The sequence below is a fragment of the Hipposideros armiger genome, unplaced genomic scaffold (genome assembly GCF_001890085.2).
Source record: "Hipposideros armiger isolate ML-2016 unplaced genomic scaffold, ASM189008v1 scaffold_479, whole genome shotgun sequence".
In the NCBI taxonomy this organism is placed as follows: domain Eukaryota; kingdom Metazoa; phylum Chordata; class Mammalia; order Chiroptera; family Hipposideridae; genus Hipposideros; species Hipposideros armiger.
Window position 1 is genome coordinate 1,199,654 of NW_017731829.1, and position 16,113 is coordinate 1,215,766.

The window sequence follows — 16,113 nt, forward strand, 5'->3', positions numbered from 1 at the left end:
CTTGTCAGGCCTGTCGTGTGCCCCCCTGAGCTTGCTGGGTCTGCTGTGTAGTCCCTTTTTCGTCCACAACACACACAAAGCATTTTCAAAGCATTTTCTATGCATTTCTGCTAGCAGGCTCCATTTATTGGTTGACAAATTGTGTTTTCTACTCAGGCACAGGCGTCTTGCTCTGTTGAAGCAAGTCAGTATCCGGGAAAACTGCTGCTCCCTGTGTTGCGATGAGGTAGCAGACACGCAATTGAAGCCATGTGGACACAGGTAAGATGGTTTGTTTGATTATTTCCTATTTTGCACATTATATTAGGCAAGGTGTCATCCTGTGTTTGAATTGCTTTTAGAGCATTACCAGTTCCATATCTGAATGAGGAATTAGAGTTTGCCAAGTACACAGGGCTGTCTTCCAGAAAGTTCCTGAAATAGAAGAAGCTGCTTGATATGGAATACCTGTGTTTTCTCAATACTATATTTTTAATACAGTTTTCACATCACAAAATGTAAAAGGATTAATGCTATTTATGAGTTTCTTCGGCAACCCCTCTTAGTCTTACAGCCTTCTCATATACTTATTATTTACAGTCCTAACCATTGAGAAGGCAGCATCTCCCTGCCATCTAACCAGATTTCAGTTGTATGAGATGAACTCAGAGGGCAGCCTAGATCCTATAGTACAGAGTGGCTAAACATCATCAAAACCAGCAAGTAAGCTGGTCCCCAAGAAGGCCAACCCAACTAAGGGTAGAAAGTGGATGGAAGGGCCGGCCAAGTGGCCCATTGATTAAGAGTTGGCTTGGGACGCCAGCTCTGAGCAGCAGGGCCCCGGTTCGGATCCCACATGAGGGCCAGTGATGCTGCGCCTTCTACAGCTAAGATGGTGAACAACAGCTCGACCTGGAGCTGGGCTGCCGTGAGTCACCGGCGACGGTGTAGGCTGCAGTGGAGCTGCAGTGGGCTGCTGTGAGCTACCGTGAGTGGCTGGGAGCCCATGTGAGCGGCCGGCAGCCAACATGAGCTGCCAAGAGCCGGCGTGAGCAGCCATCCAGTGGCCAGCAACCGATCTGCCTCACCCGGGAAGAGCACAATGATAATACCGACATGGGCCAGTGAAGCGACGTCCTCCACAACTAGACTGAAGAGCAAAAGGACAGCAACTTGTCTGTTCCCCTTCCCCGATTTCCCAACGCTGTTCCCCTCCCCCAACTCCCCAATAAAGTTTTTTTAAAAAAGGGGAAGAGAAGGCAGTGCGTGGGCCCTGGCCCAGCCCAGGATTGTGTGCTGACTGCATGTGAGCAGTGCCCACACTCATGTTCCAGGCCAGCTCCCTATATAGTTCACCTCGGCCCATACCATACCTTGCTCTTATTTATTTTTTTTTTTTTAAGATTTTTTTTTATTGGGGAATTGGGGGATGGGAACAGCGCTGGGAAATTGGGGGAGGGGAACAGACAAGTTGCTGTCGTTGTTCTTCAGTCTAGTTGTGGAGGACGTTGCTTCACTGGCCCAAGTTGGCACCATCATTGCACTCTTCCCGGGTGAGGCAGATCAGTCGCCGGCTTCTGGACAGCTGCTCACGGCGGCTGCTGGCCACTCACGCTGGCTGCTGGCTGCACACGGTAGCCCATGGCAACCCACTGCCACAAGGGCTGCACCCTCCACCGTCGCCGGCAACTCACGGTAGCCCAGCTCCAGGTTGAGCTGTTGTTCAGCATCTTAGCTGTGGAGGGCAGTGTCACTGGCCCTCACATGTGGGATCCGAACCGGGGCCCTCTGGCGTCCCAAGCCAGTTCTTAACCATCACGCCACTCGGCCGGCGCCTTATTTTTGACATAGCTTTAGCCACCAAGTCTCCTAGCGGTCCAGAGCCTAGAGTGATGGACCCCAACTTGTCACCCCTGGGCATGGCACAGCCTGGGCCCCTGACTCTGCCTCTGTTTGTTTGCTGTCCTTTGAAATGGGTTGTTATCTAATTGGCTGCTAAGGGACGTGCATATGGTGTATCATCTGTCACCCTTAGCTATACCAGCCTCTCTTCTGAAAGAAAGCACAATGGCTTCACTTGTGGTTTTTCCTTGGTATCAACTCTGCAGCCCAGAACTCCTCAGTTTGAGTTCCTTTGGAGATTTTAGTTTTCAGGGCCTCACAGGCAGATGCAGAGTTTAAAGGTTGGATCTCTTAATACCCTTTTTAATATTTGTTTCTTTAAGAATGTGAAGATCCCAAACAGCAGGATCTGGTCTTAGTCATCTTTGCACTCTCTGGCCCTTCTCCATGGCTTTTGCACAAAGTAAGGGCTCATGATTGAAGGCTGAAATCTAAAAACTTGGAACCAGTTATCTTAAGTATGAGCACATTCTCTTTAATAAACAAATCCAAAACAGGGTTGGAGGAGCAAACTAAAAGAGTTATAAGAAAGTTTATTTCAACTTTCAGCAGCGACAACAATTTTAAAAGGGTAGGGGTAAAGAAAGGAAATCTGGATACACAGAATGACATGAACAGACCATGAGAAGAGATTCCTATTACCACAGAAGAAACTGAGATGATTATCAAAGCTACCTTTGTCTCTTCCCCCTCGAAAGCACTAAGCCCAGATGGTTTCACAGGTGAATTCTTTCAAACTTGCAAGGAATAGATAGATTCTATTTGAACCTCTCCAGACCATAGAGAAAATAGGAAAAGAACCATATTCTTTTTACAAAGCCTACATGATAATCATACCAAAAGTGGATAAAGAAAAAAAGAAAAAAAGAAAAAGAAAACACCAAAAAAAGAACACTTAGGAATATAAATCTAAAAATCTCAAATATTATCAAGTAGGACCCAGCAACACAACAGTGGGTGGGGTGGGAGCTTATCTCAGGAATGCAAGGATGGTACAATATAGGAAATCTACTTATATAATTGACTCAACTAGGCCAAGGGGAGAGAGGCTGGAAATTAACACTTTTTCCAAAAATGCTGCAATGTCATTCGTTAAAATTCAGTATCCATTTCTAACAGATGGAATATTACAAAACAGAAATGAATGGAGGGAAGAAAACTATAAAATAGGAATGTGTGGATACTTCCTTAACAAAATAAAGACACATATATCTCAGCCAACCCCTCGCATCTTTTTAATGGTGACGTACCGGAAGCATTCTAAGAGATGGTGGGGACAAAATAAGGATGCCAGCTGTTGGCACCATGATTTGCATTGTATAAGCTAAGGCAGTTAGACAAGAGAGAGAAAAGAGGCAGAAAAACTGGAAAGAGGAACGAAATCATTTGGAGATGATGGATTGTATACCTGGGCACCAGGAGAATTGAGTGAAAACCTATTAGCATCAGTGTGACAATGGAACAAGCTAGTTGGTTAAAAAAAACAGTAGCTCTTCTATATATGAACAGCAACCATTTAGACCATATAATTGAAGATTCCTTTTATAATAGTCAAAAAATGAAAAAATTTTTAAAAGGCTATTTAAGAATACATACCAAGAAATGTGTGATGCCTATAAGAAGAAACCTTTTAAACAACCAAAGTATATAATAGAAGACTTGAATAAATAGGTCTGTTTTTGGATAAGAAGACCTCTCAGTATTGTAAAAGTGACAATTTTCCCTAAACTTTAAGTTTAATTTAGTCTATATAAAAAGGGCAACATAATTTTTGTTGTTGTTCTAGAAAAAGAAACACTAATTTAAAAGTTCATGTGATGGTAAGACAAGAAAATTCTAAAAAACAAGGTATGGAGGGAGCCTACACTACCTACCACATCTTAAAATATGTTAAAATAAATGTGTATAGTTGGGTCCCAGTATAGGAAAAGAATGACAGAACAATGAAACAGAATAGAAGCCCAGAAATACAACTAACTACAAATGAAAATGTGATAAAAGATATTGTGTCAAACTACAATGAAAGATGGCCTATTTAGCAAATGATAGTGGGATAAATGGCTAGCTGTCTAGGAAAAAATAGCATTGTATCTCTACCTACATACACACATCTGCATGTATATACTGTGTACATACAGACTTTCTGGAATATCCCACATGAAATTTTATTCCTCAGAAGAGGAATACTGAGGATCAGAAATAGGAGGGAGACTTATTGTTTATTTGTATATTTACTTCGTTTTTTAGTCATTAAGTATTTCCCGTTCACTTAACAAGCTTGTGAACATCTTTAGATTAAGTCAGCAGTAGTGGTCAGTTTGACCTTTTGAAGCGTTAACCTAACTGGCATTTGTCTTTCTCCTCAGTGACCTGTGCATGGATTGTGCCTTGCAACTGGAGACCTGCCCATTGTGTCGTAAAGAAATAGTGTCTAGAGTCAGACAAATTTCTCATATTTCATGACACACGTGAAGAGGCATGATGGACTTATTTCTACTCAATTCCAGCCAATGTTGAAAAGAAAAACAAAAGAAAAAAATCTCATCAGTTGTACGCACATTGAAACTTATAGCCATGGCCAGATTTTATGCTAAAAATGGTAGTTTGTCAAAGACAAAATTCTCTTAGAATCTAACCCAACTTGCCAGCCCTGAGAAATTCCTTTTAAGGCCAAGGAAAGCTGAATACTAACAAGCTAGGCCTGTGGTACCGGTACCTCCATGAAAATCAATAGGAGACAGTGCCCTCCTGAGTGCTGAAACCACACTGGAATTCTCCACGTTGGGATCATTTAACACAGGAGGTCTTGTCTCATATTCTAAAGTTTTATTTTGGACAAAATTCATTATGGAGAAGTAAATGACATCATTTCTGGGTTAAGTACAACCTCCCATTGTTCAGATACTGGTGTGTTAAGCGTGGATATTGCACTGCAAGACTTGAATCTATAAAACTAGAATCACACAGGTCAATCAATACTACAAGCAACATGGAGGGCCTGAAAGAAGGTGCACAGACTGTAGGGGGGAAAACCCACATTTTTGATATTTCAGTGATTCCAAAGAGCGGCTAGTTTTTTTTTTTAACTACAGAAAATTGGTGGTATTATCACATTCATGGTGTTTCTATCCAATTTCAGTACCCACATTTTGTGAGGAAAAAATGTTTTAACAATGCAGAAGGAATTCTTAAATTAATTGCAATGTTTGACTCGAGAAAATTTGGTATTTAGGGTATTTTTAAGGTACCATCAAATCAGGTTTTCTGTTTTTTGTTAAAAAAATTTTTTTTTTAAATCAGTGTTGTTTTGGAAGTAATATATCTTGAAACTCTTGAACTAATAGTCTCAAAAACTCTTAGAGGACAGTCTGAGAGCACATATTCCTATTGTTTTAAATAAATACATGTTTTTGAATAGTAAATTCAATCATGGATTGTTGACTATGTCTTCATCAAAAGTGTTAATCCCTCTCAGGGTCTCTGGTGAAGACCTTCAAGAGTTGTTTTTTCTCCCAGAAAATTGGAAGGTAGAATTGTAAATTCATAGAACTTATTTTATAATGGTGTACCTCAGCAGCTGCCTTTCAATTTATGCCAAGTCCTTACTGAGTTTATACTTGAATAGTAAATATGTCTTCTGAGTTTTACAGTGTCTTAAACTCAATGCACATATTTTCTTCCTTTCCCACCCGTTCTTGTTTGTAGTTCATTAAACTGTCCTATTACAGAGCTGATCCCCTTCCTGGCCGTACTTGTTGGGGTGCTGGATTTTTTCCATGTCTTTAGTCTTCCATAAATTCAAATATATATATAAATATATAAATATATATATATGTTCTCTTTAGCTTGTGGTGAATCAGTAATTTGCATTGAAGAAATAAAACATTTGTTGCCTTTTTTGACTAAGATTTCACAACTTTCATTGGTGCCTGCTGCTAAAGTTCCAAGATATCATACTCTCAAGTTTAAGGGTTACTTTCTAGGATAGGAGAAAATCAAGCATTAGAATTAAGAAGCAGGGCCGGCCGAGTGGCTCAGTTGGTTAAGAGCTCGCTCGAGTTTGAGCTCTAAGCAACAGCGGTTCAATGCCCGGCCTGAGCTGAGCAGCCGCTGAGCTGCCGACAGGTGGCAGGATGGCTCAGCTTAAAAAAAAAAAAAAGAATTAAGAAGCAAGGTTAATCACTTATTCACCCAGCAAATCTTTGTGGAGCACCTAATATGTTCTGGGCACTGTGCCTCTGTGGTATAGGAAACAGATCTATTCATGGAGCTTACTTCCATCTGGTAGTGGGATTAAGACATATTTGTGTTTATTGTAATAAATTGTTAGTGCCTTGAAAAAAGAATAGGGTGCTATGAGAGAGAATGAGGGGGACTTAATTTACATGGCAGGGTGGATTGCGGGGAGTGGGACAGAGGAAACCACACTAAAGAGGTAGTAGTAAAAACTCAGAAAGGAAGACGGAGGACATGGCCAGGCAGAGAGACAGAGAACAAGCTTCTAGGACATGAACACAACATTACAGGCAAAGGCCCTAACTTGGGAGGAAAGGAGCACAGTGGGTGGGCTTCATGATCTGATGGAAGGCCCATGTAGCTAGTAAGACAGCAATGGGTGGGTAGAATTGTATGCTTCAGTGGTGGAGAGGTCAGGGGACTGGCTCAAGAAGCCATGTTAAGGATTTTGTATTTTATCCAAAGTGCAATAGAAAGCAAAGGAGTTTAAACATGGAAGTGATTTGATAAATAATTTTTAAAATGGCTATGGCTTCTCTGTGGAGAATGGAAAGCGGTGTGTGGGGGTGGGGGTGGGGGGCAGGATAGATGACATGCAAAAAATGGAAATAGTAAGACCAGTAGGGAAACTGAAGGGATCCAGCAGAGAGATGAAGGTGATCTGTAAATGCAGTGGAGATAGAGAAAAGTAAATGGAATTAATAGGTAATGTGTCTCTGTTGGAGCCTATTAGCTTTCTAGATATCTACCCTTGAACTTTGTTCATAAGATGATCTACTTTCTAATTGTTCTAGATCATAAAACAAGATTTCAATATTAATCATTCAGGATGGAAGCAAAGTTGTAATCTTGGAGCTACTTCAAAGGGAAAGATATTTACTCCATTTAGGGAAAAATCTAGGGGTTAGCAAGCTGTGTGTGGAAGAGTAACTAGTAGATCTATATTATGTAGTACCTGTAAGCATTTTAAGAGACAGGCTTTTACTGATGATGTATTGTACCAGAGAGAAAAAAAAATTATTTTTTATTTCCTAGATTCCAGCCCTCAAAAAACAACCAAAACATTTTTAATAAATTGCCACCTTTTTTGAATGATATTGATAAAACAAGATAAAGTCATGGTGTCATTCACAGAATGCCAGGAAACAATAATTCAATCACAGAAACCAAAACAATTCCACTACGAGGAAATGATTTGCATAAATTTCAACTATCTTGAACATGTATCTGTGAAAACCAAACTGTGCAACTACAATCAGCTTTCCCCAAGATCGTCAGTTTTTTCTATTTACTCACTGAAAACAATGGCTAACCCACAAAAGGTTTAAGAAATGATTATTAATGGAAAACATTTAATATAGTCAAGTAAATGTTTTAGTTCCAGATCCCACAGATATCTACTTTGTGTCCATTCAAAATATCAATTCATTCAGGCTGGCCATCTCAGATGAAACCTAAGCCATACTTTTAATCTCAGTATACATGTACCACACATTTGGCTAAAAGGTAAAATGTAACGCAAAAAACAATGCCTAGTGGTCCAGTCAAGAGAAATCAGCTTTGGGGAATCTTTTTTGCACAATTTGGCAATTTTGGAGGGGACTGTTTTCTGATTGCATTGTTCAAAAGAGTTCTGTCCACTTTTATCTCGCATAAGCCAAGAAGCTAGTTACTGCCTAATAATCTTTATGATGTGAATATTATCTTTTATGATGTAAATTACGAGACTTCCACTTCTTGCAGTGAGGCTTTCCTTCCACGAGAGGGAGTACCTGCCTTGCAAATCTGACGTTTGCATTATCTGAATCAAAAGCTTAAGGGATTGGGTCTCAAGAGATTTGCAACTTATAATGCTCTTTAAACTACTTAGTCTTCTAAAATCTTGTTAATTTGCAAATGAGGAAATTGAGGCTCGGCTTGGATTCTTTCTTCCATAAAACCGGGGCGACGTAAGATTTAATCGCCGCATAGCGTGAGAACGTCAGCGACCCCGAGGCCCAGCTTGCCTTGGCGACTCCATCCCTTTCCCTCACTTCCTTTCCCTATTTTCGCCCCGCCCGGGCGTCGGGCAACGTGCACCTGTGATTGGTTGTCAGGAGCAGCGAGGCGGCGGAAGCGATTGCGGTGACCATGGTGACGGGAGGCGGGGCGAGGCGCCAAGAGATCTGTAACCGACCGCGACCCTGCCCCTGCAGCGGCTTGTGCAGAGGTCTGGCGGGGCGTAGCGGCCCGGCCAGTGCGTGGCTGCAGCCGGGAGCCTGAGGCCGGGCCCTCGAGCATAGGTGCTGACCCGGCTGGGCCGTGAGTTGGCCGTCGCCTCGGTGGCAAGGCCTCCCCGATGCCGGTTGGGGCTTTGCGGAACAGAACGGAGGCTGGGCCCGGGCCGCGGGCAGGGTAAGAGGCTGACGGGCCCGCTCGCTCGCACCGGGTGGATGCGGCGGCGGCGATGGACGCTCTAGAGGAAGAGAGCTTCGCGCTGCCTTTGTGAGTCACACCGCCCGGGAGGCTGGAGGCTGGGGTTTGCTGGTGCTCGGCCTCGGCGCTTTGAAACGGGTGCCCTCGCGGGGTGGGGGACCGATAAGTTTCCGCCCGGGTTCCTGGTGTCGATTCTGCCGCTGCAGCGACCGCCGGGTTTAGGCCCGGGAGGACGAGTGTGGGGCGGGCGCCTCTGTCACAACCCCCCTGCCTCTAATCTTCAGTCGCCAGCAAAGCCGGGAGGATTTGAGCTGCCGAGGCCCGACCATGGGCCAGAGGACCCTTCACCAGGGACTCCTGACCTAATTTCCACCTCCCCCTTCTGCCAGTATCTCGCCTGCGTTAGGTTCACGTTCACAAGCAGATAGGTGTGGGGTGATAGCGAAGGATGCGGTGAGTAGAACCGCAGGCAATAAATGCGGAGGACTCTTAAGATGTCCCATGCGACGCTTTGCTCCCTTTATTTGTCCCTTTTGTAATTCCTGGTGCATATCAGGTTTTCTGAAAGTGGAGCCATTACATTTATGTGTGATGTCACAGATGCGTCCAGTGCGTTTTATTGTTTGGAATTGCTAGATTAGACCATACTCATTTAATTGTTGAAGCTGTGATAGGAAGTTCATTTTGCCATTCTTTTTTCTTTTGTGCATGTTTGAAAATGTCCATAATAAAAATGTTTTTAAAAACGAATTCTTTGAAACAGCACCTTATCCAGGCATATTTTTCAGCTCTTCCGCCTCTGATGCAGAATTTGATGCTGTGGTTGGATATTTAGAGGACATTATCATGGGTAAGCTTCCTTGCCACAATCTGATCTATGCTCACTTTAGTAAACCCTTGCTTTTAAGGAGACTGAAATTAATTTGGAGAGTTAATTTTTAAAAGAGAGAAAAAGTCCAGCTACATATAATTTTCTAATGTAGCACAATGTAATATTGAGCCTTACTGTGATTTATCTTAAGAGGCAGACAGCCCAGTACTCCTTAAAACAATACCCAGAGATTCAGGACTTATTTCAGGTAATCAGGCACCTAGGATTTATGGGACTCTTGGCAAAACTCCAGAAATAGTGACCTCCTTTATTGTAGAAATCAAGCAGTTTAGTTTTTAGTTGTAACATTTTCGTGACACAAACGACAGCATAATACCATAACCATAGTACAAATGTCCATGAAGAAAACAAGGTTGACATACTTCAGCTGTTTCTTTATTTTCCTGGGTTCTGAGTTCCTGTTTGTGGGTTCGTTTTGGCATCCATAAGTCCTGCTAAGTTATAAGCAGTGACAGACACCAAAGATTTAAGACAGGTGTGTGAGAAAAACTTAAATTTGAGAAAATTTTGTCTATTGACCTGGTTTTTAAGGAATTAGGAAGAGTACAGTTATCTGGTGTTACTAGCTGTATTTCTTAGTCTAGTTTAGTCTGAAAATCACTGACCAAGTTTTTGTACATTCAGATCTGTGAAAGTTTACCGTATTTGCCGGCGTATAAGACAACTGGGCGTATAAGACGACCCCCTAACATTTCCACTCAAAATACAGAGTTTGTTATATACTCGCCGTATAAGACTACCCCCTCTTCCGCACACCTTCCACACACCAAATAAAAGGTAAAACAATATCAGATTTGATTTCAACATTTTAATTTATATTCAAATGCTTATGACATGCAGGAAAACTGTCACAAGGCTGTATGTAATCAAACATATACATAAAACAGTGCAAGTTTATTACCGGTAAACATACCGGTAATTCACTAAAGAAAACACACTCTATAGACTGGTACCGTAGATGCTTCTCAGGAACATAGGCAAGCAGCCCACAACCTAGAGGGACTGTCAATGATAGAAGTAAGATAACAAATGGAGAGAGCAAGTGCCGGGCAAGTCCCTAGCAAGTTTGCTGGCATGACAGTTTCCCCTTAAAAGCAATTTTGCGCTATCATACTGGGTGTATGGTCGGCTGTGTGCGATTTTGCGAGTGTGGTAAAATCGCATAACAGCGGAGCATACACCCAGCAGCGCTGCTGATGCCTGAATGGTATGTGGAATGAAGTGGGCGGGCATCGGGAGGCCACTATGGCACGGGGCAAGCACTATGGGCAGTCTATCTGAAGTGTACCTGGCGTATAAGACGACCCCCCACTTGGAGGCATATTTTTCAGGGCCAAAAAATCGTCTTATACGCCGGCAAATACGGTATGTCCTTAACCCTCTAGATACAGCTGTGTCACCATTAACCCTTCATCCCATGTGGATCTGAGGATTTGGGGGGTACTGAAGAGTACTTTGAGTTCTGTTGCCATTTATGGGTACTCTGTAGGCTGTAGGAAAGTGAGCCTTTTGTAAGCCCAGGGTATTTATCCCAAAGTCTAGGTCGTTTGTGAAGCTTTCCTTTTATTTTTAGATATAATAATTATATTTGGTTGTTATTCTCCATTTTCTACCATTTAAGTGTTTGCTATGAACTAATCTCTACATGAATTCTCATCTAAATTCCACGCAGCAATTCTGTATAATCCTCATTTTCCAGTTGAAGAAATTGGGGCTTAGAGAAATTAAGTAACGTGCCCAAGGGCACACAGTTCTAAGTGGCTGCACCCAGGCAGTCTAGCCTCTGTCAGAGCCCATACATTTATTCACTACACTGTTTCCATCACTGCTGTTGAAATTATATTAAAAGAAGAGCACCATTTTCATTCCTTCATGAGAAGTACTGAGAGGGAGTTCCCAAGCCACCTTGTATGGGTGTGTGTAAAATGAACTGGACGATGGTGGTGATGGCCTCACAACAATGTGAAAGTACTTAATGCCACCAAACTATATGCTTAAAAGTGGTTAAAATGGTAAATTTTATGTTGTATATATTTCATTATAATTTTAAAAATAGTAAGATTAAGACTGGATCCGTCTATTTCAACATTGGTGTTCCATTTAACACTTACTTGAAACACCGTTAGCTTTCCCTCTCCTAGAGACTGACCATAGAGAAACCAGTTGACATATAATTCCTGCCTATTTATAAATCAGAATGGTTTTTAGTCGCCATTAAAAAGAATGAATTTTCCTATTGTGGTTCAGATGATGAGTTCCAGTTATTACAGAGAAATTTCATGGACAAGTACTACCAGGAGTTTGAAGACACAGAAGAAAATAAACTCACCTACACGCCTATTTTTAACGAGTATGTAAGTAGATTTCTATTTCTCTTATCAGAGATTAGGATATCTTTTAACATGTGAATTTAGATGTTGACATTTGCTCGACTTAAAATCTCCCACCAGTACCATGCCAGGAATTCTAATGAGAATCTGGTTTAGTTCTCATCTCCTCTTGCTTTCCTCCAGCTTTGGGGGCTGTTTTCCAAATGTTTCATGAGTTTGTCTACTTCTATTTTAAAACATGTTTGGCTTATCAGAATCCTGCTTTCAGTTGTAATACGTGTGGTCACCACACCTTACGGTTATGTATCAGTACTTTCACCTTTTGGCTTGCACAGTTTTTGTCTACATAATCCAGTCAGGTATGTGTCACAGATAGGTCAAAGTGAAAACCAAGAGCGCTAGTTGGTTGCAAAAACTATACTAGAACCCAGGAACCTCAACTCTTGACCCTTGGGTCTTTCCTCTCTGCCAAGGCCCCAGGCAGCCTCCTGGAATGATCTCATGTGTCTGAGAATGGGTTTGAGCCTCCAGGACTTCCTTTTCTTAACATACAAGCTTGGCATAGTCAATGCAGGTTTCCTTAAGCCAAGCCTCGGTTTATGAGCACGCTGTGATTGCCTCTAACTGGGTTATTGTGTATGCTCTTTTTGTATAGATTTCATCTGCCCTGGAAGAAAAGCCCCAGTTCCTTTACCCCCTGCCATGGGGGTGGGAGCCCTGCTGCTGTCTCTACCTAGAGCATTCATCTTAGCAGTGTAATTAATTACCTGCCAGGGTCTCTCCCCCTTGGGCCAGGGCCAGGAACAGGAGCTGTGTTTTGGTTCCCTTTGGTATCCATAGCACTCAGCATGGAGCCTGGCACCTAGAAGAGCCTCTTAGGACAGGCTTTCTGAAAAGAAGCCTTGTTCCTAAAGTGTGGTCTGAAGAGACCCTTTCCCCTGCTGCAGATTTCTCTGGTAGAAAAGTACATTGAAGAACAGCTGCTGGAGCGGATTCCTGGGTTTAACATGGCGGCTTTCACAGCAACTTTACAGTGAGTTGAGCTTGTCTGTTTTTTACCTTCCTCCTCCTTCAGTTTTAAAAAAAAAGACCCTTTTTTCCCCCAGTACTTGAACATCAAGGCTGAGAGCACTTGGTGGCTAAGTCCTGGGTAGGAGGGCCTCAAAACCTTTGAATGAAATCTTGGAGACAGAGTCTGTTTCATCATTCGTCATGAAACAGCCATCCCATTCTTTTGCAGGCACCATAAAGATGAAGTGGCTGGTGACATATTCGACATGCTTCTCACGTTTACGGATTTTCTGGCTTTTAAAGAAATGTTTCTGGACTACAGAGCAGTAAGTCACTCTTGCCTGTTAGTTAGCCACATTGAACCACTTAGAAAGATCCGAGCAGAACTGTTGAACACAAACCACCTCCCGTGCTTCTGCCCGTTAAGACTGGCCAGTAGCAGCTAGCGGGTATCAAAAGAGTGAGCTGCTGTCCTCCAGCCTAGACCCGCGACCCACCCTTAACTGAGGAATTACATTCTGGTGTTTTGGTGAAACTGGTCCCAGGGACCACCTATAATCAAAAGGACAAAACCAAAAGGCAGGTCTGATTCTGCCTTGCCTTTCTTATAATGCAGGCTCGTACATAGGAAAAGCATTTTTCAGTGAAGGGGGGTGACCAAGGCCAGTGCTGAGCAAAAATGCAAATAACGTCCTCCCCCTGCTGTTGCTCCGTGGAGGTCCACACTCCCACCCTGAGTACCTCTTCCTTAGACTAGGGTTCTGAGCTAGAAAGGACTTTTTTCTATTCTTTGCCTCTGGAAGTTGTTTTTCCTGTGTAGGAAAAAGAAGGCCGGGGACTGGACTTAAGCAGTGGTTTAGTGGTGACTTCGTTGTGCAAATCATCCTCTGTGTCAGCTTCCCACAACAACCTGCAGCACTAGGCCCTCCTCCGGACAGTGAGCTTGTTCTGGACTGTGGCAGCCCAGGATCCTGGGAGAGCCTTCAGCTAATGATGAAACACATCTTGGAAAGACTGGCTCTGTTCTGCAATCTTCATTAACGTTAAGTATTGATGGGTCAAAAAAAAAAATTATCTGACCTTCCTGGGGCCTGTTTCCGCTGAAAAACCTTGTGTTCAGTGACCCTAGTACTGCTCCCCGAGTAGAGACCTCGCTCAGGGGCTTGAGCTGGGCTCCTCCGGAGCGAGCCCACATCCAGCATTCCACCTGGGGGCCCTTCCCCAGCATCCCTGTTGGTGTAAGCACCCGCCATCACCAGCCCTTTGTCCCAGCAGGCTTTGCATGAAATCTTTTTGTGCGCTCGAGCTTTTCACATGTGTCAAAGTTTCAGTCCTTCAGCCTCAGTGGGGTTTTTGACTGTCTGGGAATATTTATCTAAGGTGTTGCTCAAGCAGCTGCCCATCTTGAGATTTCTAGAGCTCCTATCATCACAGTTAGTCTTGTCTGTAGGAATCAACTGAGATGTCTTTTATCTAAAAGCTACAAGTGAAAACTAGTCTTATAGTTTGTAGTGCTTGTATCACTGTCTTCTGATGCAGTCCCCATTTCTAGAACTTTCTTAAGGATTTTTGAAAAAATATTTTTATAGGTGAATACTCAGGCTAACCTAGTGGATATAATCTTGGAACCTCCATGATTACCCACTTAAAGATCAAAGTATTATATGCTGTGTGCTTTTTAGTGTTAGTGCTCTAAAGCAAAATTGCTGTGTTGGCGCTCCTGTTTTACTGGGCACCAGTGAAGGTGTGCTTGAGCTGGAGGGAGACTAAAAGCTATCACTTTTCTTGTAGCATATTACGTGTTTGTGCAGGTTTGTTTCAAACCCTTTCTGTATAAATTAGTCTGTTAGGGTTTCTGTTGGGGTGAGGGCTCTGCAATTCCTTCTTCCTGTTGGTCTTTCTACCAAGACGGTGTTTTACTGGCCTAGCTCAGCAGGGATAGGAGACAGCAGACAGCTTCATGGGTCACCTGCCTGCTCTGATTTAGTGCATTGGCTTAGCACAATGTTTGATAGAACCTTACTGCCCAGAAAACGTGGATGTCACCTCTCTAGAAATAAGACATACCAGTAGTAGTTGTTCCTAGATTTTTTATTTTTTTTAAGTAAAAATAACAATCTGTACTGACTTTTCATTTGGCTATTCTGGTTTTAAAGGATGAGCTATAGATTGTTTTCTGTACTGATGTGGCGCATATTAAATACTTTTGTACCATGAGTAAAATTGGAGGTGTTTTGCAAGAACCATGCTTCTAAACGACTCATTCCCTTCCTTTACTACAGCTGCTGTCCTGCTTTAGCAGCGTTCATCTTTCAAGCGATAGGCCCTGGGCTTGCTTTCCCCTTACTCTTTTTATCAGTGGGCTGCCCGCTTCAGGCTGGTGATGTCGGAAGCACTTGGTGAAGACCTGATGTCAGTCCGCCGCCTGGCTGAGCTGAGGCAGGTGGACAAGTCCAGAGACAACGTTATGAAAAAAGGAGAAGAAAGGCAAGCGGTTCTTTTCATCCTTTACCATTCAGAGAAAGAAGCAAGCAAGCTTATTGTAGTTTAATATTAGAAGATGGTCTTTCTGATTTCTTTTCAAACAAACTAGAAATCTCTCTCCATCCACACAGGAACTTAAGTCATCATGTGCCACGTGGGCCTCAGGCCTGGCCTGAGGTGGGAAAGCCCGACATTCTGCCCCTGCCTCAGGACAGCTGCAGTCTCCTATTGTCCAGCCCTCCTCACCCAGGGGAAGCAGTATTCACCCCGACTGCGGGGGCTAAGGATTGGGGAGGCATGGGCACGAACCAAAGGTGGTGGTTTGACTAAACAAAAGAACGTCTCCACTCAAATAGGCTGTGTATTAAGGTGTCAGAAACCTATAAGACTTGCCTAGCATTTTGTTTTCTCTTACGCCTCAAAAGAAAATGGGTTTACCCTTAAAACTAAATTCTGTCATGGCTTAATCCTGGAATAACTAATTTATTATTCAAACCTGAGACACTTGAGAGTACATAGGGATGCTGTTCATATTTATACCAGAATAATAGACATAAACTGGGCCTGTCCCAGGCTAAGTTAATCCCCCATTCCTTGATAATGGAGTAGCTTATTCGCAACTTTTTGAATTAAGTTGCATTTTAATTGTTCCCAGTTTTTCAAAAAAGGACCAAGGTTGCCCAGAAAGCCTTTGGCTCATTATTCAGAGTATGTTGCTCTGTGGTTAAAAAAAAAAAAAAAAAAAAGCTCAGGAAGCACCCCTCCCCACCCCGCCGCGCTGTCTGGGCCAGCTCCATGCATCAGGCATGGCTACTCACTTTGAAGGTAGGTGACATCACTGCAATCTTAAGTTCAGCAAGATGA

General features: G+C 42.9%; 2 protein-coding genes across 7 annotated transcripts in view; both read left to right on the forward strand.

Annotated features, from left to right (window-relative positions):
• RSPRY1 (ring finger and SPRY domain containing 1) overlaps nucleotides 1-5,787 on the forward strand; it is a 44,180-nt gene extending 38,393 nt beyond the window's left edge. For all 4 annotated transcript variants that reach the window (XM_019666865.1, XM_019666863.1, XM_019666862.1 and 1 more), the window contains 2 exons: nucleotides 157-261; nucleotides 4,248-5,787. In XM_019666865.1, the coding sequence (XP_019522410.1) occupies nucleotides 157-261; nucleotides 4,248-4,344 (202 nt within the window). In that variant the 3' untranslated portion in view covers nucleotides 4,345-5,787. The remainder of the gene's footprint in view (nucleotides 1-156; nucleotides 262-4,247) is intronic.
• A 2,473-nt stretch (nucleotides 5,788-8,260) lies between these two features.
• Nucleotides 8,261-15,974, forward strand: ARL2BP (ARF like GTPase 2 binding protein). 3 transcript variants are annotated; one of them, XR_002126697.1, is made up of 7 exons: nucleotides 8,261-8,601; nucleotides 9,321-9,382; nucleotides 11,672-11,778; nucleotides 12,702-12,787; nucleotides 12,995-13,091; nucleotides 13,586-13,807; nucleotides 15,048-15,974. XR_002126697.1 is itself a non-coding variant. In XM_019666851.1 (6 exons), the coding sequence occupies exons 1-6, from the start codon at nucleotides 8,564-8,566 to the stop codon at nucleotides 15,147-15,149; spliced, it is 492 nt and encodes a 163-aa protein (XP_019522396.1). In that variant the 5' UTR covers nucleotides 8,261-8,563; the 3' UTR covers nucleotides 15,150-15,974. The 3 variants fall into 3 exon arrangements, 2 of the variants coding, with proteins under 2 accessions (XP_019522396.1, XP_019522395.1); XM_019666851.1 differs by lacking the exon at nucleotides 13,586-13,807; XM_019666850.1 differs by lacking the exon at nucleotides 15,048-15,974 and having other exon boundaries at nucleotides 13,586-14,389.
• The last annotated feature ends 139 nt before the right edge of the window (nucleotides 15,975-16,113 follow it).